The sequence below is a fragment of the Balearica regulorum genome, chromosome 8, assembly GCF_011004875.1.
Source record: "Balearica regulorum gibbericeps isolate bBalReg1 chromosome 8, bBalReg1.pri, whole genome shotgun sequence".
Taxonomy (NCBI): Eukaryota; Metazoa; Chordata; class Aves; order Gruiformes; family Gruidae; genus Balearica; species Balearica regulorum.
The window spans coordinates 16,249,817-16,272,503 of NC_046191.1; the positions used below are offsets into that span (position 1 = coordinate 16,249,817).

At 38.8% G+C, this 22,687-nt stretch overlaps 2 protein-coding genes across 5 annotated transcripts; one reads left to right on the forward strand and one right to left on the reverse strand.

The window, feature by feature from the left end:
- Positions 1-101: 101 nt before the first annotated feature.
- On the reverse strand, positions 102-4,068 carry GNG5 (G protein subunit gamma 5). The gene is made up of 3 exons (XM_075759811.1): positions 3,881-4,068; positions 2,573-2,728; positions 102-346 (listed from the first exon to the last, which is right to left on the reverse strand). The coding sequence occupies exons 1-2, from the start codon at positions 3,959-3,961 to the stop codon at positions 2,603-2,605; spliced, it is 207 nt and encodes a 68-aa protein (XP_075615926.1). The 5' UTR covers positions 3,962-4,068; the 3' UTR covers positions 102-346; positions 2,573-2,602.
- SPATA1 (spermatogenesis associated 1) lies at positions 3,518-22,407 on the forward strand. 4 transcript variants are annotated; one of them, XM_075759806.1, is made up of 14 exons: positions 3,518-3,562; positions 5,231-5,360; positions 6,251-6,357; positions 9,867-9,984; positions 12,117-12,170; positions 12,264-12,597; positions 12,709-12,957; positions 14,717-14,843; positions 14,992-15,052; positions 16,047-16,164; positions 16,994-17,119; positions 18,797-18,966; positions 20,885-20,983; positions 21,822-22,406. In XM_075759806.1, the coding sequence occupies exons 2-14, from the start codon at positions 5,325-5,327 to the stop codon at positions 21,924-21,926; spliced, it is 1,704 nt and encodes a 567-aa protein (XP_075615921.1). In that variant the 5' UTR covers positions 3,518-3,562; positions 5,231-5,324; the 3' UTR covers positions 21,927-22,406. The 4 variants fall into 4 exon arrangements, with proteins under 4 accessions (XP_075615921.1, XP_075615920.1, XP_075615919.1 ...); XM_075759805.1 differs by lacking the exon at positions 3,518-3,562 and adding an exon at positions 3,584-3,747; XM_075759804.1 differs by lacking the exon at positions 3,518-3,562 and adding an exon at positions 4,317-4,438.
- The last annotated feature ends 280 nt before the right edge of the window (positions 22,408-22,687 follow it).

The window sequence follows — 22,687 nt, forward strand, 5'->3', positions numbered from 1 at the left end:
ATATGCTCTCCAGCTGCTGCAGAGTGATGCAGAAACTGGTGAGGTGTCAATGTATCCAGAAGTTTATCAACTAGTTACAGTAATTTATTTCAAGACCAGAGTAAGTCAAGACACTTTATTTTTTTGCTTGGCATATAAAACTGATTCCCTTATGAAACAGAAGTATTGTAACTAGCATACAGTTCATTTGGAGAGGTAGATGGTAAGAGGTTTGACAACAGTAGCAATTTAACAGTTAGATTTGGCACGTTGAAGCTAAGCTTTTGTACAGACTTCAAACCAGGCCGCTCCTTGAGGCACTCTGCCCCTACACACATCAGCAGCTAGGAAAAAGATGCTAAAAGATCTGAAAAACAAAAACAAAATGCAGTTAGAAAAGTATCAATGCCAATAAAGCAACTCATACCTTCAGAGTATGCCATGGACAGCTATTGAGGAAAAAAAAAATCCTTTTTTTTCCACAGCTGTTTTATAAAACTATTAGTTTATAAAGTAAACTTTTAAAACCATGAAGCTATCCCCAGGAGTACAAGAAGATAATCAAAGCTGTTACAAAAGAACTGAAGCTTAGTGTCTCGTGGAAGCCAAACTGCTAAGTGGAAGGACAGATTGGTGCCTACAGAAATACCAGGCATCTGCTTTGCCTTTGAAAAGCAGAGGGAGTCTGTCTAACTAATAAATTACACTTCCTCTTCACGCCACAGAGGTGGTGCTGACTGTGCAAACATGAACTCTGTTGGCTCATCACAAAAACACCAGGATTACAACTAAGAAATTGCCTATTTTGAGGAAGTGCTTGCAAGAGATACAGTGAAGGAGAGAAATGCTCCACGTAGGTAGTGTAACTAAACCTGCTGTTCTAATGACTTTAGCAGGGGGGTTGGACTAGATGATCTCTGAGGTCCCTTCTGACCCCTACCATTCTGATTGTGTGACTTTTGCCTGTAACATCAACAGAAACAAGTGCTCTGTTCCAAAATCAGAAAGGGAAGATAAGGGCTGTAATTGAGAAAGAAAATATTAAGCCTCTTATGCCCTGTGTATGCACACATGCGTGTGAGACACTGGAAACATTATATCCTGACATCCACACCCAAGAATTAGTAGACTTTGGCAAAGTTAAGTGAGGAACTGTGTGTGTCACTGATTAAAGTACAGTTTATTTGGCTTTTTAAAGGTCATGAGGCTACAACACTTACAGATTATTTCTTCCTTGAATTACTCCTTAAAGCTGAAGCTACAGTAGTGTGAACACAAGTCAGTATCCAAGAGTAGTATATTTTAAATAAGAATAGTTGATAAAATTCACAATAGAAACAACTTTAAAAGCTGCAAGAACTCTTACAGCACATTTCAGTTACACTGCTGTATTTTATTGCTCAAAACAATTGGCGAAGTGTGTTAAATAGTTAAGCATCAACCTCTATACTGTTACTACTCTGGTCTTTACTACCATGAACCACCTTGCTTATATACAAACTCTTTGGAAGCTTTCTACAGTCTGCCTGAGGGGAGAACAATTTTAAAGAATAATTTTAACATCACCTTTCTATAAAGGTGCCTAAATAACACAACTTAAATCTAGCAAACTACAGTTCTTTGGGTGATGCAAGTCAGCTACAAAAACAGAATTCTTCAAGGTTAAGACTTGCTATGAGATTTCTAAGGATTGTCAGCTATGGTTAACTGCGTATCAGGTGCTGCAAAATAATGTATAGGCTCTCACCCCTAACCGATCCAAGTCAAGGAGCATGAAGGAAGAGGGACACAGTAAAATTATCATGCATTTACTGTGCACAAAATATCAAATTATTGTGGCTTTCAGAGTCATGGTGAGACTACTGTGGATCTAAACTGCGCCCTTCTATATAAGTTAGTCTAAAATCTAATCATCAGAATTTTCAAGGAATGCCAGATTAGTAGTCTTCATAATGGTAGCAGTAGTGTTAACGAGCCTATAAAAGTTTTGGAATGAAAATCCAAATGAGCATTCAACTGTTTCTAGTTACGTAAACTGCTACCCATGTAGTAGCTTATTTGAGTGGAGTACGGGCCTTTGTACAATTGTTGGACTACATACTTTTTTCTTTTGGCTTAAAGTGTGTATCCTGTAGGGGACAGTGGTCTTTGAGACCACCACTAACTTATCTTTGGAAGTGTGCTTTATCTGCCACAATCAGGATTCACCGTGTGTGCTGTTATGCGAGTAATCCTATGTGAGAAAATGGAAATCATACCCTTACACAGAAGATGGAGCAGAATTACTGTACAGCCAGGTTAGTCCCAATAGCAGCTCAGTAGTAGCTAGCCCCACTGCTACTTTGCTGCAGCAACAGAAACTGGTTGAAGCTCCACACCAGCTAAATGCTACTCGTACTACTTATGAACAGCATGTGTCCAATACAGAGCTACCACCGGAACAGGGGAGGAGGGGCCCAAAGTGGGGATCTAGACCAACACCAGCTGCAGAAGTCAGACATCTCTTCTGAATACTTTTAATACAGGCAGTCTCATTTAAAACCAGCTATTTTTAATGACAGAACAGTTTATAAATCGTAATTCAAGAACTTACCACTGAAAGCTATCAAAGTAGTTCACGTAATTACAAAAATGAACAAACTTTCTGGGGTCTGAATGGATTTGTACTTGATGATACTCCTGTCAGTAGGGGATCATGTTGTGCATTCTGCAGGCAGAATTGCTTCAAGTCTGCTGCAGCCTGAGAAACCTAGTCATAATAAAAGTTGGCATTAGAATTCACTGAACACTCTACTGAGGACATAGCTACTTGACAAGGTATAAAGAATGCTGTTAAAAGTATTGCAATACAGCTTACAGAGGTTTTATACAACAGTTTGATCATAATTTTTTTGTTTCTTAAAGACAAGAAGTTGCGCAATATTAGAATAAGAATTAATTTGGAAAATTTTCATGTTAAACTTCAAAGCATGAAGGGTGAAAGATAAGCAACATCTCAGAGATGACTTTGTTAAATATATGAAGATCCTTGTTCTAGCATAAATTGTTTAAAAATACAACATACAGTTTAAGATGCTCTACTCAACTAAACTAGCATTTTATCATCCCTTGGAAACCCATCGTTATGATGAGCTAGTATATGATGGGGTTTTTGGTAGGCTGTACCTACCTAAAAACAGAACAGTGAAAAAATTACTTGTTTTGCTTCTCTTTGCTGTAACTCTGAACTCATAAAAAAGACAATCAAAGTTTCAGAAAGCAGCATCCTCCCTGGTATCTAGTATTTGCAATTCGTCTAGAGTTTCTCTAATTTGACAGGGCCCGGTCTGACCCCGAAAATGCCCAAGTTCGGTGCACTTAGCACGCCTTGCAGCCAAGTCTCCATTTTACAGTATCAGGGCCAGGCCAGCCAAGGCAACCTGTGCTATAACCCGACTCGAGCTGCTCTTTTCACCACAGTTTGATGGAAGAAGACACTCCCCAGAATAAGGAAATGAAAGGGGAGAGCGGGGCGCGTCCCTCGCCCTGGGGGAGCGCTTCGGCCGGGGAGCGGCCCCCGGGGGTCCCCGAGAGGCTGCAGGAAGTGAGAGGGCGCGGCGGGCCGGGCACCGCACGGGCCGAGCCTCGGGGAGGCGGCGGCAGCGGGGAAGGGACGCAGCTGCGCATCCGCCCCGGGGAGAGGCTCGGCCGGGGAGGCCCGACGGAGCCCCGGGGCTAAAGCCTGGGAGCGGAGCGCCGCCGCTAAGGAGACTCGGCGGGACGGGGCAGGTCGCAGCCGGCAGCCCCGGCCCGGCCCCTGCCCCGCGGGGCAGCCCAGCCACCTCCGAGGAGCGCCGCGGGGCGCGGCCCCCGGGCCGGTGTAATGGCGGCGCGTCTGCCCCGTCCCGGCTCCGCTTCTCACCTTCACGCGTGTCACGCTGGCCTCCAGGCGCAGCTGCTGCACCACCTTCTTCATGGCCGCCACGTTGGAGGAGCCCGACATGATGGGAGCGGCGGCGGGCACGGCAGGCGGCGGCACACCCAGCCCCAACTTCCCGGCGCGTCCCAAACTCTCCGGCCCGGCGGCGCCTGCGCAACCGCCGCCGCGCCCGGGGCCAGGCTGCTGCCGCGGGGGGCGCTGCGGGGCCGCGGGCGGGCGGCGGGGCGGCACCGCGGGACGGACGGCACCCCAGAGCCCGGCGGCAGGCCGCTGTCCGGGCTTCTCACTGGTGCTTGTGGTTCGTGGCTGTTCGCCTGCGAGCTCTGTGTGCCCGGGAGCCGGAATCGTCTGGAAACACAAGAGGGGGGTGGGGGGGGTGGGGGTGCGTGCGCACACACACACACACACACACACACACACTAATAGGAAGAACTTGTGCTGTAACCTGCCATGACTTTGTGAATAACTGTGGAGAAGTGATGGGATGTTCTAGTCAGGTCATTCGTGAGAGCTGGCTGCGGTGTAATTGTGAGGAGGCAGGTAAGGACTCGGGCCCTGCAGAGTACACGCTTCCCGCTGGCAGGAGGAAATCTTAATGCCACCGCACGGAGCCAGGGCGAGACCTGGAAGGTCATTGGGAGGGTCTGGTCACTTGTGCTCAAGAAAAGGTGAATTAGAAGTAGCGGGGGTGCGAGGGAGAGCTGCTGAGACGATCAGAACAGCAGTGGCATAGCAGACTGAACACCTGAAGGAGGTTTGTAACCTCTGAGGTGCTGGAAGAGCCTTCAAAGTGAGAGCACTGAGAAGAGTCATAACAAGGTTAGGGCAGAACCACGGTTTATGAAAGGATTTTCTGACGCGGTTGCCCAGCACAGTCAGGTTTCCTTGGAATACTGCATTTGGCTGGTACAACGTGCCATGCATGTGGCTTGGCTGCAGTTCACCATAACCGTCCCTTTATCGGAGATAAACCCAGACCTTGCAAGATTCCCATTTTGTGGGGATTTAGGTCTGTGTCTTTAGGAAGACAATACAATTGTGTAGAAAAATTACATACAACCAAAGTATTTTTATGAAAGGTGAGAAAACGTTAAGAGGAAATACTCCAGGGCAGATCCCTCGGAGCTGCAGGGCTGTGGTTTAGCAATTCCCCCAGTTACTTAGGTGATACTCACTTGTGTAGAAGGTGTGGTTGAGTCTGTTTGCAGTTAGCTGGAAACTTTCTGGCTCAGCACAGAAACAACTTCTCCATTTTCATAAATGGAAAGAAGAACAGTAAATGAAAATAAAGGACATTAAAGGATATTAATGGAGTAACTTCTCTCGTAGCAGATTATCATGAAACTCATCCTTAAAGAATGTTCCGATCAAAAAGAAAATTAGAAAGCCCACCTGGCATTCACTGTGATCAAGCACAGGGAACGACATGTCGTTCAGTCAAACAAGACCTCGAACATCGCAGGTGAGAGTTTTTGTACTTTTCCATAGAGATTTTTTAGATTTCACAAATAAAAAAATATTAAAATAAGTGACACTGCACTATTTCTATGAGAGGAAAAAACCCTATGCTTTTAACATAGTATATATAGAAAGCATTCTTTTCTGGTTTATATTTATTAAATCAACAATTGCAGAAATATTTAATATAGATTATTTGTATGGCTTCTAGTTAGAGGGAAGTTTATCATCCTTGTCAATACCATCTGACTGTCACTAAAAATATCAAGACCCAGACATTAACAGTCCCACAACTGCCACAGGTTTGAACACAGTCTAAGTGAACCTTGCTTAGAGCAGGCTTAGTTACTCTTGTGTCATACATTACCAGGCACATTCATGCACTTCCCGTGCAGCTAATATTAATAACAACTGTCAGAAATATTTTATTTTTTTCTTGATGGTGAGGTCAATTTGTGGTGCTGTTTGGATCAAGCTTTCAGGGCTTTGCACTTTTTATGAGATGAACAAGGGTAGGATTTGAGCGGAAGTATTTTTGTAACCATGACGTGCTCTGGAGTATCAACTAGTTTTGGTAAGCTCTGTCCATTGCCATCACAGTGACATACAGCAGTAGCACAGGCTCTCTTTTCTCTCATTTCCAGTGTTGAGCTTGTTCTAATGTGACTTATTTTGATGCTGTCAGCTGGCATTCAATCACAAATTGCTCTACTCACCGGTAGTCTCACTATCTAGTCATCATTGTCAGATAGACCCTCACTTTTCTAGTCCATGTGCTAACATCAAAGAAACCATTCCTGCCTCCAGAAATTGAAAGTCCACATAAGCAAAACAAAGCATGTAGGAAAAGGGTTATAATATATCTACAGTTATGATCATCTGTTCTTTATTTAGTTGGTGGAGCTCCATGTTTTTTATGTCCCAGAAGAAGTGTGGAACTTCAAGCTGAATACAGTTCCTGTATCTCTTACTAGCAAATTCATCTCAGCTGGATTTATAAGGTGGGTATAGTCTTAGGCTTCATGTACGTGGTAGGTCATTTACATTGTCCTTCAGTCATTTAGTCCAGCTGTTGTTCCACAGAGCACAATTTGTTGGAAGAGACTTGTTCTCTAATCATTTCTGGAGGGAAGTGGTGCCCATGACTAGCATTATGTCTGTTTGGACTGTATCAGGCTTAGCTCCATGGCAGCCCGTCATATAGACCATTGAAATGTACTTCCAGAGCAATGCTAGTATTTCTGCAGAATAATTTATATTGTAAAATCACAGTCTTATATTCCTTCTGTTTGCCTGAGACTGATTATCAAAATCTTGAAATTTTTTTTTCGGCAATGGGCCAGCTTCAAGACAGAGTGGCTGGATGAACACAGGGAAGTCTGACACTTCCCAGGAAGAGGGATATGATGATCTGAGCTCAGTGTGAAGAATGAGCTTAAGCCATGTTTCTCAAGGGGAAGCATTATAGCCCATGCAAGCACCAGCATATCTTCTTTCATTTTCAGTGGTATTTCTGAAAGGTTGCCCACAATGCCGTGTGCTATGTGTGCTCTCAGGTAGCTGTTTAGAGGACTTCCTGAAAGGATACCCCGGTTCCCAGTCCTAGGCCCAAACCTGGCACAGAGTTGCAGTTTTAATCCTTCATAACTTTGAAAGTTTGTTTTATACTCCTAAACACTTAAAAATCTGTGTGTATCTAGTGTGGTAAGAAGTTTCAGAAAAATCAAATAATGTAAAGATGTGTGTTGAAATGGAGCTTTTACATGCGCCTTGTCTGCTCTTGTGCAAAACCTGTTAATTTAGCTTAAATAGCAGGGAATATGGGTTTTAACTTGTTTAAATTTAGGCTTGTCCACTTAAGACAATATACTGTGTAGCTGAAAAGATTGACAGCAGTCAGGTATGAGCACGTACAGCAGAATGTATTCAATCTCACAGGCTCTTTTTTTTGAAATGTTTCTCAAACCAAGATGAAGTAAGTGTATCTGTTTTGTTTGCTGTACTAGTCTCCAGCAGAGGTGCAAAATACCTGTCTGCAGTGGTAACTTCAAATCATTTCATGTCACTGTCCTTTGTTCTGTAGTGTAAATTTATTTCACTAAGGCTCAGTTCTGAGGGATTAACTCAAATTAGGATTTTCATTGATTTCAGTGGGTTTATATCTGTCTGGGTATTTGTTGTTTGCTAATGAATCGTAAATAATTGCTAATTAATTATTCTACGGGTACTATGCAATGCTGCAGTGCATTAACATTAGCAATAACTAGCACCCATTCAGTGTATCACTGTCTTTAAAAACAAAAAAAAAAGATTAAAAATATTCTCTCTTATAATCCAGGAGAAGGAAAGCAGCCTTGCTGGTACTTCTGCTGTTTGGACATTGTTGATAGCACTGTCCAGTCAGCCTGACAATCCTAGTATTGTCCGAGTCAGCTTAACAAAGGATTCCTAGGTCTAAGTACAGGCCACTTCCATTAATCATAAAATTAGAGGAAAATATTAAGTGTGTAATTGTCTATGGGTTTCAGTTCTTGTTCCCATGAACTTGATTTCTCAGCCCCTGTCATCTTTTATTTATTCCTCATTCCTCACCACAGAAGCCATACTTTTGTTATTTCTAGATGAGATTGCTGCAATGAACTCTAGTTTGCATTACTTTTAAAGGAACACCCTGAAGCAAATGACTCAGATGTGACTAGTCTTCTGCTAGCCAGTGGCAGCAAGTAAGAAATATATTACTATATTTTCCTGGCAGCTGCACTGGCAAACAATTTTCAGGTAAATTTTCTGCTCTGTATCTCAGGTTCTGTATACTTAAATAATGTTCTCCCATGATACATCATAGTTACCTAGATGCTTTCCCTGCTGTTCATACATGCATTAGATTTAGATTTCCATGCTGGTTTGGGAGGGCATTGTCAGTAAAGGATGTGCAGTTTTAGAATTGCCTCTGAAAGAGCTTGCATATATTTGGTTTCAGAAAACCATTCAAGGGGCATATCTTTTTGAGACATCAGCTTGAAGAAATGATAGTGAATGAGAGATATTTGAATTATAGATCAGCTCTGTTCTCACGTAAGACTTTGGAAGGATGTGTATTGAATTATGTATCCATTTTTCACATATTTCTTTATACATTTGAAATAAATGACATTAGGGCTAATATCTGCAGCAAGTGTGGGCAAAAAGTGGCTGGGGAAGAAATAAACAGGAGCTAAATGTACAGGGACCAAGCAGTGTGGCCTAGATGTGTCTACTCTGCAGACTTGGGTCTCCTCTGCTGCATGCCTGTGCTCCAAGGCAGATTTCTGGTCTTGAGGAGGGTCTGCCATGTCCAGGGTGCTGCAATAATGCAACGGAAGCATTGTAGCCCACTGAAGTACTGAGTTTATGAAATGAAACTGAGGCTGTTTTTACTCTTACTTAGGGTGTGAAATGAAGGCATATAGGGCTGTTTGAGAGTGCAAAAAAACCCTGACAGGTTCATGCTGAGGGCCTGTCCAAGTTGAAGGGATGGTATGTTCTTGTTTATACTGTTTACTGAGAATGGCATGTGCTGTCCCCCAGGCTATGTCTGTGCATTGTTTGAAGAGTGATAGCTGCCTGGGCCAAAATCATGCTAGGTAGCACACTAACAATCAGCATGGGTGATTAACAGTCTCAGGCCTGAATTTGTTCCCTGGTTTATTTTATATGGCAGCATAGGAGCAATTAGAATTGCTTATGTTGTGCTGCAGAGCTTTTGTGTGCCTCTTGCACATTTGGTTTTATTCTGCAGAGATGCTTTTTATTCTATGGTGATTTTTACACTGAGCTCATTACTTTAATATTTGCATGGTTTCCAGTAGTACATTAAATGATGCAATTCATATTTGCATCAAGTCTCTCATCCTCAAACTATGGTGGAAATGTTCAAGCTGCAGTGTTTGGTTTTGATTTAAAATACATTTGCATGTACACACGCACACACCCAACTGTAAATTTGTGTCAGAGAAGACAAAATCAAAGGAATGTGCCTGCTACTTAAAGTGGACAGTGATGAAGTCTCCTCTAGCCCTTAGTGCTTGAAGGGGTATGTTCTACAGTCCTGAACCGGCCCCATGAAAATTTGTCCCCTATATGGAAATGCATGGCTGTAGTTTCCAGTGTTTTTGTTACTCATCTGCAGATGAGCAAGAGGGTTCTGAAGGAGTCATTTTCAAATTTCAGCTCCTTCCATATTCTCCCTTTGTATGGGGTTTCTAAGATATGAATATTGCTAGTTAATGTTATGACAGCCCTTGTAATACAGTCCACCATAATGTAATACAAGGTTCTGACTCAACCATCCCAAGGCTCTCTGGCCTATATGTAATTAGGTTCAGTTCCAGGACATAGTTCCCATTTTTGGTCATTCTGTCCATGCAAGCCAGCATGAATACAGCATTATCTTCCCCCTCTTACTAACTAGCCATCATTATTTGATCATTAATACATCTTACAGATGTATTAATGAATAACAACGTTCTAGGGTGTCTCCTCACATCACACTAAGAGTGCTACGGGAGAAGCTTGGAGAGTACCTGGGTGGAGTTGCAGTTGCAGATAAATTCAAATTTTTAAAATGCATTGGGAAAAAACTAGCAGTGGTAAGTTAATATGTTTTTTCTTTAGTGCTCTTCTGCTTTATAAAGTAAACCACAGATTTAATTCCTGCAGGTTAGATAATATCAGAAGAAAACAGACATAACTTTAGGAGCACTGTAAGCATTTGTTTTTAAACATGCTGGAGTATGAGCTCTTGTCAGAGCACATCTACTTCCCCAAATACAAAGGCACAGCTGGACAGGTATATTAGAAACATCCTTTAAAGCATCAGATGTAATTAGTTGCCATCCAGTGAAAAGATGCTGGTTTTGCTAAGTCAGTGGATTAAATATAGCAAATCTGGTTGCATTTAAAAAAACCCCAAACCCTAAGGTCATTATTACCAGTACATGGTTGGGAATATGGCACTTGAATTTGCAATGGAAGCCGAGTAAGTCAGAGTTCCTCTAAAGGTTCCTGTTGTGACCCGCCCAAAAGCCTGTAAAGTCTCTGAATGGAAACTTCTCTGGGTGTACATGTGTGTTCCACTAATTAATCCAGTAATACAGCCTGAGGTTTATGTAATCAAAAATCTACATCTCTGAATCATAACTGTTCCTCACACTGATTCTCTATATTTTTATATCTTACAAACTACAGCTAAAGATTAAATAAACTTGTAAATCAGTCCAACTGAAAGTTTGTTTGTGTAATACACAAAGACTTAAGTTATGTACATAAGTATAGAATACTTTTTTTCACTTCTCATTTCACCTCTGTTTCTCACTGATTTGGAAATTAATCACAAGCTGGAAATTGGTGCTGTTCTTTATTTCATTTGTAGTTGAGTTATCACTAAAACTACCCACGCAGAAGAGTAGAATAAATACTAAGTAATGTGCAAAAACTAGGTGGAAAATATGAAAAGAAAGACTGTGACACAACTTGAATCTAAAAATGTGCATATGTCTTCAAAGAATTGAGGTGGTTTTAACTGCATAACAATAAGTAAGATGGTAAATTTTCTTCCCCACTGATAGTTTTGAGATAAATGGAGAAATTTTCCAGCTTCCTTTAGAATGTCAGGAATTTAATAAAATATTTTACTTTAATAGAGAATTAAAGATATTGGTAGATACAAGTGAAGATTTTTAGCGACAAATTAAAGATATAATTTTAACTTGAGGTATTTACTGTTGCTTGATGTTTAACTTCATAACAAAGTGTAAAGCAATAAACCAACTAACTGGTTTATTTGTTATTTAGGGTCATGGTAACCTCATTGAATTACATCTCTATGATCAAATATTTGTTGAGTAGTTTCTCCCCCCCCCCGCCCTGGCCCCAGTCTTCTGTTTCACAACAGTAGCAATGTAAGCAGCACTAAGAGCTGTACCCCACTTGCAAGTAAGGGTCTCTAAATGAAAAATAAACATAAACCAAAATTGTGTTCATTTGCTCTTCCTTTTCCTGCATGTAGCCTGTGTGTCTAACAGTGAATCAATGGCATTGCCTGGCCATTATTGAGAACAGAATTTGGCCCCATGTTTAGTTCAATTTCATTATTTAAATGTAAGCTCAGATTTCCTTTTTTTTTCTTTTTTTCTGTTGGAGCACATCTTTCAAATATACATTGATTATCTCAGACATTTGGTTTTAGGATGACTGTTGAAATCTGAAAGTGCGTATCACACAAAGAATATCAAGGCAAACAATAAATACAAAAAGACATAGGAGAGTAATAGATTCTTTTTTCCTATATACATTAAATATTTTGCAGTATTGTGTCAGCTGAACAGAGAAAATTATGTGAGACTCAGCATTTCTGTTCAGATTCAGCTTGAAGCAACTTTTAGTAATGACAATCTAAGACTTTCTTCTGCTGTGACTGTTGGATCAGGTCCTTTGAACCATAAGAGAAAGTGCATAGGGTAAAAAAAATACTCAGTACATCCATGTACTCATGTGGGTCTGACTGAGATTTTGAAAAATAGATAAAGTTTCGGTGCCATGTCACAAAATAGACTATTGGCCTATGTTCCTTCTTCCCCATCAGGCCCTTACAGAAGATAGTGCTGGTTAAAAAAAAAGTAGTATGTAAAGATGATGATAGAATGTAGAAATTAAAAGGTATGCAACCTTATTGATAAAAAAAGTATTTTGTTGGTTACGTTTCCATTCTTTATCTTCCAAGGTGAAAGCAAAGCAAGAAACAGAACTGGAACTGGAATCATTTGTTCCTCCTCATGTATGTATTGAATGGCTTTTAAGGTATTGTTTTCAGAAACTTTTTATGTTGCACATTTCCTCTTTTGTCTGATGAATATACTGCATATTTTAGGCACTTTATCCTGAATTATATTTATTACCTGGAGTGGAATACTTTGAAGATGTTTATCCATTATCATCATCATCAACTCAACAAAAACATCACTTTAATGCAGAAGCTAATAGGTTTGGTCATAGATCAAGATTATCCAGTCTTCCCCAACCAAAACCTGAAAAAAACAATCAATTTTTAGAAAGCATACAAAGCAGTCATCAGCTAGAAAACCAGGAAGTGCACAGTCCTGTGGAATGGGGTGAGAAAGGCCCTGTTCCAGTTTTGCACACAAAACATAAGGAAGACCATAACAAAGCGATTCAAGCAAAACAGACACAGTTTAGAGAAAAAGGTAAGTTTAACCAATATAGTGAAGGAGGGTAATGAAGGAGAAGAATAAATATTATGATTAACATTTACAATAAAATAATATTTCTGTTTTCTAATATCACTTATTATGCAGATCAAAATGGATCCAGTGGATCTCTTTTCACACCAGGCCATTCAAATCCTGCAGATTGGGAGTCTGGAAGGAGCGATATGGTATTCCAGACCTCTCAGCAAAATGGTCTCAGCCAAGACCAAAACCAGCATCACACTCCTAAGTGGAATGACAAAGCCAAAGAAACTGCTTTTACTCTCCATGAAAACCACAGTGATGAACAAGGCCAGAATAACCAAACACCCCAAAATCATATTAAGTATCGAAAGGGTACAACTGTTCATTGTCATCTTTTTGCTAAAGCATGCTTTTTAGAAAGCTGGCAGAGTAAAGCTAAGTTTTAAAAAAACTATAGTTAAAGCATGAGTTGGGATTTGCTATCAGAACAGTATTCTAATTTTTTAAGTAAGAATAATACCTTTCAAAGAGCTGAGTTTTTACTTTGAGTCCTTTATCACTGTGTACTTATATAGGGAAACACTTTACTATAGTTGATGCATTTATCTAATCTTGTTTATATGAAAAAACATTACTAAGCAGCTACCATGAAGATTGGAGGATAATGATCCTGTAATTCAACAGCAGTTTTCAATGAAAAAAATCTTATTATCAATGTATCAGGGAAGGCATTTATTCGCTCCAACTTTCATTGTCATCTTATCCATAGCTACATTACTACTGAAGAAGAAGTGTTCCCTTCCCTCCCTCCTATATAAAGTTTATTTATATGCTATTGAACAGTGACATTCCTAAAACGGAGAAGTGAGAGAACTCTTTGAGCAGACTACAGTGAAAATAGTACAAAAGTATGGAGGGGTTTAAAGCACACATAAAACTAGATAATAGTTCTGTGCCAAAATAGAAAAGTTGTTTGGAAGAGATCTACTAACTGCTACTTCCTTTAAAATGAGGTATCTAATGGATACTGAGGGTCATTAAGTCCTTGAACAGTTATATAATGTTCTTAATATTCCTAATTTTTTAGTGATTACCAAGAAAGGACTGGCACATTTAAATTGGATTTGAATGAATACTGCTATATTAGCATCAAAATTATAACATAAATTGTTTTCGAGGAAATACTTTTGAAAGAGAAGTCTTAATATTTAAGTAGAATTTTGCAGTTAATGTAAAAAAGGTGACCTTTACTGAAAATTTTTAGTGAGTAATTATTAAATGAGACAATATTGAATTTTTCATAGGTATGGGCACCTTACAGATCTTAGAATGATTTTCTGGATATCCAGCACTTTGAGTAAGAAAACAAAAATTTGGATATTGTATTCTTCAAGATGTGTCTGGAGAGTGTATTAGAAAAGGCATTCATGGATGACTTTTCAGTAATTTCAGTTTCCAGTCATAATCTGTCAAAAATAGCTTTGTCCCTCCATCATCATGTTAACTGATATTAAGTATGAGATGTACATTAATATATACAAATATACATACATATACAAATATATATACGTAAATAAATAACTGAAAATTCTTCCATAACTTTATTTTGAATGGTGAAGGATGTAGGATTTTGTAGCAGTAAAGGTAAAGTCTGTCAGCAATTTTCTTTTGAAATATTTATTGTATATAGTTTGAAGCTGATAACATTTGTTCATTAACATTTAAACATAAATGTAAAATTAATATCATAAACAGTTTGCTCTCCCTTTCTTTGCTGGCTCCAGTTTGTAGGGGATCTTCAGTCTCTGAAAGGCAGAAATTGTTAGTTATGGAATTAGTTTAGGGAAGATGAAATAATTAAATGGTTTCCTTATCTCTGATAATGTTTCTTGTACCAGAAATTACAGGAATTAGTTAGATACAAATTCTCAAAATAAAAATACCTTTTTTTCCCTTTATTTCTTTCCTCTGTTATTCACACAATATTTCCACACCCCAGAGATAACATTATTTATTGGATTCATTCACTGAATTTCTAATACAGGTTGGAAAGTCCAGGCATTGACAGTTAAAACAGCTTGAATTTTGTAAGTGTAATCTGTATATTTTGATCATCACTATCCTGTCACAGAATTAACAAACATGGAAAATAATGACCACCAAAAAGATACCAAACTAAGAAGAGACAGAACACAGGATGCTGGAATTCTTAAAATAATGGGAGACCAAACTACAGAATTTGTACGCAAAAACCAAAGGTTAGTAAATAATGATTCTACTAAAATAACGGATAATATTAATTCATAGCTAGAAATTTATTTTATGGACTTCAAATAAATGAAAGAAAATGGGGAAAAAACATATCATTACATGAATTTTCACTTGCTTCTTTGATTTTATCTTTAGCTTGCAGCAATACAGAACTAGCAAGTCTATAGCTGATCCTGGTGAAAAACTGGATAATCAGGTGTGTTTTTTCAAGGTAACATATTCTTAGTAATATGGAGCAATAAATATAGTCCTCCACCTAGAAACAGTCTAATCTTATAAGACAGGTAACTCATTAGAAATATGAAATACTCAACTGAAGGTTTGAGAGTGAGAAAAGTTAATTCATGCACTCCTACTCTGCAGATTTGCTAATGAAAAATCAACTATATTTCTAAACAATGAAATCATCAGAACTTATACCTCTGTGATAATTTAACAGGAACTACATATACCATAACTATCTCAGACTTATTAATTGTAGCTGATTTTTTTTTTTTTTTTTTTTACATTTTCTTGGCAGTAACATTTTATTGGGTTTATTGATGAAATTTTTATCGTTTCATATTTCCTATGGGATAAATTTGTCTTCTCTCAAGCCAAGCAAAACTTCTGATAAACCCTATAAAATCCTTTAGAACATATGTATAATATAGTATCAGAATAAGTACATATTTAGGAAGACTCAGCACCCCCATGCAATCATACAGCATAATAGCTATCACTATTAACCATTGCCTGTAAGCTCTCATGCAGAAATGATTGTAGTGGAGTCTTAGGGAAATAATAGTGAAATTGAAAATCTCCTATTATAAATTTTAGTTTAGAAATTGGCAGTCAAGGCTTCGTAAGCAATGAGCCAGATGGCAGTTTTAAGGCCCGTTATTCCTGGTTATGTGTGGGTGTCAGTAACCTGTGGGGTTATGGACATGGACAAGAACAATGAGCGACAGTCTGCATTTTTGCCTGTATGTTCTCTGCAGTGTAAGTGTTCAGTGTCCTGATTTTATTTGCAGAGGTCCAGCTGTTCGTAATTTAGTAATCGTTTGTACTGGTAACAGAATAAAAAAAAATATATGCAGAATTCAAATTCATCCCTCCCATTCACTCAGGCCACTTTCAGGGCATGTGTCTAATGTAACCATTCAGGATTAGGAGTTATGTACTTATAGTTGTGTCTTTTGACTCTATAGGCAGATGAAAACAAGCAAGATCATCTTACTTGTCCGAAAGAATACATTTCATCTCCTAGTCCACCTTTTATGGCACTCTCTGTAAATCCAGCTCAAGTTCCTTCAATTCAGGTAACAAGTGAGTATCTAATCCCAAGAAATTGCAGGGAAGTGAACATTTAATCAAGATGGAATAGCTAATGAAGACAGAAATACCTACTTTATGAAAGAATTTGTACATTCATTCACAGTATTGTTACAAAATTTTAATTTGTGGTTGGAAAATTCCAGGGATTTATAATTGTATGGGCTGTTCATAGAGCATGGCAAGTTCCCAGTGTTAGAAAACGTAGCTTATGGACTTGGGGACTGAAGGAGAAAAGGAGGGAGATTGGATGAAATACTGCTGGCTCAAGTGAGAATGTAGCAAAGAAAAACACTTGTAGTATTGTTGAGGATCCTCCACTGAGGTGGAGGAGGAGGATAATGAGAAGATAAGTGATTGACCTATTGTTGCAGATGAATGAAAGTCTGAGATACTGTCCTGCCTATGACCAGCTGGAGTTTAAGGCCAGATTTTATTACAGGTTATATCCCAAAGTATTTTGAGCGGGAAGTAGTCTTTTGGAGGCTTTTTTGGCTTCGTGTGGCAAGAGTTTTCAATGTATGCAGTATGTATGTGTATTGTGAATAGATAGTTTTAGTGATACATTGTCTAGGCATATAAAAGGGTGTTTACTTGTCTGTGTGTATATGAATGCCAGGATGCATGCTGGATTTCTCACTTTTTTCTAAGCACCAGCCATTTCAAAAAGTTAGAGATAGTTTATTAAAATAAAAGAATTTCTACTGCCTGTTTTGACAGAGCTTTTGGCATGATTTATGATGGGTGCATTACAAAAATCTTGATTGATCCTTCCTACTTACAGTATCCAGATGCTTACTAAAACTAATTATAATATCTTTAGAAAACAAGATGGTAGAACAATTGCAACAAACAAAGAAAGACAGAAGGCACATGGAAAAAACTAGAGAAGAACTGATCAAAAAAGCTAAAGGGCTACTGGAACAAAATAAGCTGAGGAGATACCACGGTACACTTTTAATTCATTTTGGAATTTGGAGTGATTGAGAAATGACACTGAAAGCAATGTGAAAATGTTTGTCTCCTTGTCAGTGAGCTTACTTAGAGAGCAGTTTGCTAACCAATAGCTCTGAGAAGGCTCATTTGTACAACAGTGTGCTGGAAGGATTAAAGGTTGCAATGTTTCCGTCTACTTTTTTTGTGGCAGTCTTACAAATCTAAAAATATCCTGGCTTTTATAAACCATTCAAGTTGTGTCCCATGTACGTACAGTGCCCAGAGAGCTACTGCAGGCTGCTTTGCTGTTTGAGGCCCAGGGCTGCTGACATAATCTAAACCTGCCTGTAGCTGGTGCTTACAGAGGTTTTTACTGTGTTGATAGGGCTTCTAGTCAAATTGCCAGCATAGTACTTTTTGTTCCTCCTATCTAATGGTATTCAGCTTATGGCATGGAAGTTACAAGCCTGTTGTGACAAGCTTGACAAATGTTGTTTTTTAACAAGGTAAAATCCCACTGAAATCCCACCCAAATTTTCTTTGTAAAATTATTTTCAAGTTTATACTTAAAGTATCATCCCTAAGTCACATTCCAGTTATACGGAGATGAGGTTTAATCACTTTGATGTTTTGGGAGCATTCTCTTTGTACTTAAATACAGCTAAATCACTAGGAGTCTCAACTATTATTAGTAGCTTTGTTGAAAGGAGAAGACAAGCCAATTCTTTCAGTTATTCTCTAAGGGCATGGCTGCACTGTACTCTGCAGCATGGTGAAGTTGTATTTTAAAATAAACAAACTTGGGTACTCGAAGCAGTGAATCTGTAGTAGCATGGAGCTGCAAGGCAAACTAATTTACCCTGCTGACATAAGCCCTAAATGGCTCCTGTGTTGTCTTAAATTATGTTACCCATTTAGGTAAAATAAAGGTTATTTCACAAAGATTCAAACAGCTTCTGCAGGTTCTTTAAGCAGCGTCTCTACCTCCGATTTATTTTTATCAGACCTGTAGTGTTTCATAAGTGCATTTAAACATGTTTCTTCACAAGGTGTGAAGGAAAGAGCGTATTCTGTAGGAACAATGATCTAGTCTCTATTTAATATCTGCCTAAGACTGCCATGCTGACAATCACTCTGTTACATACTGTACAGTCCTCTAACAGCTGGGTTCTTTTGGTAAGTTTCTGAGAAGCAGTTGTCCTGATTTTCTAACATATGCCTTGAAAGAAGGAATCATTTATGATACTTTGCAGATTAGTGGACGTATGTGGCCATAAGACTGCCACACTAGATACAGGGAGATTTATGTGCCAGCTGTTGATGGCACATTAACAACATAGGAAGAATCACAGTTAAGTACAAAGGTAATGTTTCCCATAATCTTGGGACTTCTATATAAAAGTAAGCTGTTCAAAATCTCTGGCCCTGCAGAGTTACAACCTTGTGTTGTATCTCGATGGACAGGTAGAGCCTTTTGTTGCACGACTGTGTGAAAATTCAGTTGCATTTATAGTGAATGTCATTTTAATGAAGATTTTCACTAACTGCTTTTTTAAAAGAAACCTACTGCCATGTTTTAATGTGTGCGTCAGCCAACTGAATCTTGTGAGATCGGTTGGTCATTACTGTTTTCAACAGACCTTACAATAATATGAACAGGACCAAACAGTGTTACTGTTTTCCTGTATAGTTCGTGAAGAATGGAAAAAGAAGTACTTTGAAACTAAGAAAGCTACAGTTTCACTCGAGGACGCTTTAAACAAACTGCGACAAGATTTAGAGCTTTACCACCAGAAATTACTCTTACAATTGGAAGCCAGAGATAGCCGAAAACAACCAAACAATATGGCAGACTCCAAGGTATGTGCTTGTATTATTTAATCTTTTTTACACAGCCTATTTTTTGTATAAAATACAAATTAAAGTAACAAATTCATCACCAACCAATGACTTGTAAACTGGCTTTTAACAGCCAAATATCCCACAGTGATCTGAGGTATAGCATTACTTCGCCCATTCTTCTCAAAAAGACTGAAGAAGTGCTCAGGTCTGAGCATTTGTGTTTGTACAATACTTTGTCATAACAAAATCCCTTTTTGTTCAGTATGATTAATTGTTAAGGTCTATGTTGTTGTCATCATCCCAAATTTCACGTACAGAGGTAATGAATTCTAGCTGTGTTTGGGCACACGTGTCTCTTGAGGCTTTTGGAGTAGTTGCACCTGAACTATTGTGCAACTGTGAGTCTCATGGGATGTTGGTGGAGTCAAATCATGGGAAGTTCAGAGAGGAATTAAAAAAAGAAAAGGTAAAAAAAAAGGAGGAAACACCCTTCCCAATAGTTGTATCTGCTAATTTTCCAAATGCGTTAATGGAAGCAAGTCTGTTGGCAAATCTGAAGCTAGACTAGAAAAAATAAATGTCCCTTTCTTGTATATGAAAGGTAGGAGAGTATATATTATATATGAATGTGTATTATTTGAGCTATCTTAATATAAATGTCTACAATATAAATACAGGGTTGATATTACATTAGATTACTAGCTATGTTCAGATATGTTATTGCTCCTTTGGGGGAGATGTCAGATGTGGGGTTTTTTTTTAGGTGTGTCTGGCTAGGCACAGAGGCCTTATGTGAAGGATAGGCACAACTTAACATGCATACAGCAGTTATTTATTGGCTAGCAGACACAGAAGATAGCTAGGATTTAATGAGCTATAAGGCTAAGCACAAAAATGCTGTTCACCCCTTGTAAGCTACATGCTACATCAGTCGGGGGGAAGAATCAGGCTCTGGGGAACAGCTCCCGCTGTCGCTGGTTTCCCCTCTTCCACCAGCTTTGTCCTCACTGGTGTCTCACCCACAATATGGTGATTCGTCAGTAGCCCCCAACTAGTCTGATGGCCCTGCCAGTTTTTTTCCTGCATGACTGTGTAACTTTCATGCTTTCTCAGTGGTCTGAGCCAGGGTTATACCACTGTGCCGGGTCAGAGCTGGGACTTGGACCCTTGTACCCCTGGGAAGGGAGAAGCTTATAGTGGAAGCTCAGAGATGAAAGGCTACAGATACCACTTAATCACTCCTTGTGTGGGCAACTTTATCACATCATTTGCTTCAGCTGGCACTTTAATAGCATTTTTAAAGTCTTGAAACATTAAGAGAGTACCACGTACACCCCCATCCCTCAGCATTATTGCATTATTGACTTCAAGGGACCACAGCTGACTTGCACAAGTAAGTCTGAGTATCAGAACCCACATTTTGAAAACATGGCTTTTAGTTTTAGAGGTTAATTCAAAGATAGGCTCACCCACAGCTACTGCTGAAATGATGTGCTGTATAACCAGGAGTTTATCATCTGCACTAAACATCATGAGTGTAGCAATCTCATCAATAAACATACTGTGACAGTGGTGCTAAGCCTGTGGGAGAAAAAAATATGATTTCAAGTATGCCTTTTTATTGTAAACGGGGAGTAGCCATAAAAGGTAATTGCAAAACAATGTGCTATTACTCAGGAGATCTGATCTGGTTCGTAACTTCCCAAAGCAATAGGGAGTGGAAGAACCTCCGCACCCAGCTGAAGGGAGCAGCACTCTCTTGGAGCGTAGACTGCTTACAAACCAGAGGCAACCCAGCATGCATTAAGGACTGGAAGAAAGCAGGGGAGTTGTTGGAAAGAGTTTATTGTTTCTGAGTGGTGATGTAACACCCAATGGATGATGAGATGCACTAATGCTGCACATAAAGTTTTGTTGCTGTTGTTGTTTCATACAGAATTACACAATCATCCGGATTACTACAGTGCAGCATGATCTTGATCAACTGAGGAGGAAGCTGGATGATACAAAAATGAAACTCATAATAGAAATTAAGGTACTCTGCCTTTTAATTAAAACAGTCAAAATATGTATAAAAAGCCTTAGATCTTCCCAAACAACAGGTGATGTAAATACTTGCTAAACAGTTCTTGGTTTATGGTGTTAGTTTTATGATCTTAGTTATCATTGTAACTTAACCACTTACTTTAGGCAAATTACTCAAGAACATCAGGTTATTAGATTATTTTGGAATGTATCACATTCAAGCACTTAGATTTTTCAAGGTACTATGTAAGCTAAGCTTCACAATCTTTTTCATAAAACTCCTATTTCACTCTAAAGGTAATTGAAGGAGCATACTTTGTGAGGCACTGATCAGTAGATGACCATGGCTAAGAAAAAACCCAAACACCTGGTATAAAGGAAAAAAAAAAAAAAGAGACTGGCTCTCCAAGCAGATGCTTTATTCCATACCAGTTCTGCCTATGGCTCCCTTTGGAAGGAAGATGATGGCACAGGCCTTCACATTGGATAGCTTTTCAGCTTTGAATACTTGAAATAGGAGTCCTCTACATCACAGAGATGGCCCATGCCCCTGCTTACTGGGTAATCTAGGGTGGATGTACTCGTTATGCCTCCTCCACTGTATAACAAGGAGTGGAGAGAATAATGCCTTTCACAGTCGTCTCTTAAAAACTCCAAGGTGAAGTACAGAAGAAAGCAGTGCTAGAAGTAAGCTATCCAATTAGACATGTAAAATTTTCAAGATGAAAGATGTATCCTGTATTCAGCCATCCTGTATAAAATTCAGTCCTAGTTACATAAACCTATATGCATGTCAACTCTAAAAACTTCCTTAAATTGCAATTCCTTAAATTACTTTTTTTCTGCAGATGAGAAAGCAGGCAGCAGCAGATTTACGAGCATTGAGAGCAGAACTGACACAGAAGAAGATTCATTCAGCTTTAATTCTCCAGTCCAGAAAATCAGGACTTTAACGTGACTTTAACATCTGTAAAGTCTTCAGAAGCTCTGTAATGTATATAGAAGCTCAGAATTTCTGAGCATTTGTTTGTATATTCTTGAAGTTATCTTATACAAAGACATCAACTATATAAATGTTGTGGAATTTGTATACTAGGCTACCAAGGTACTGCAGCTCACTTCTTTTTAAATCTCACTCTTACTGTAAGATCAGTCAGCTACTTAAGCATGTGGTTTAACCTAGTAATGTGTCTAAAACAAAGTTATTTTAAAAGTGCAAATTAGCGTATTGTGTAACATCACAGTCATTAACAAAATACCTACTAAGCATATAAAGCTATAATCTATAACCTCCTGTTCTTATTTTCAGGCACAAGCATTTAATTTTTGGAAAATGATTAAAATACATTGTAGGACTACAGCAACAGTAATCCTTTATTTAGCTACTTACTGAAGTATATTTTTGTCATTATGTCTATCTATAAATTACTAATGTATTATTACCATACTATTATGAAGTATGAACAAAATCTCAGATAATCGCACCTTATTTCACATCTAGCTGTTTTTGTTCCCTCTATTATTAGGAGAGCCACATGGACCATCTTCTGTAGTTAGTGGAAGATGCAAGCTTTGTCTTGGACAAGCTGCAATGATGATCCTGGTCCTACTTACAGTATTGTATTGCATAATCTGTTTTTCTTTAAGTTCAAGCTCATGCATGTGCTTACATAACAGTAAAGAGTAATCAGAAACCTCTTCTTGATAGTCATTT

Coding starts and splice junctions, on each gene's coding strand:
- SPATA1 (XM_075759806.1), top strand. CDS start 5,325: ATGTCGTTCAGTCAAACAAGACCTCGAACATCGCAG. Junction 12,598..12,708: donor GACACAGTTTAGAGAAAAAG/GTAAGTTTAACC, acceptor CTTATTATGCAG/ATCAAAATGGATCCAGTGGA. Junction 16,165..16,993: donor TCCTTCAATTCAGGTAACAA/GTGAGTATCTAA, acceptor TAATATCTTTAG/AAAACAAGATGGTAGAACAA.
- GNG5 (XM_075759811.1), bottom strand. CDS start 3,961: ATGTCGGGCTCCTCCAACGTGGCGGCCATGAAGAAGGTGGTGCAGCAG. Junction 2,729..3,880: donor CCAGCGTGACACGCGTGAAG/GTGAGAAGCGGA, acceptor TATTATGACTAG/GTTTCTCAGGCTGCAGCAGA.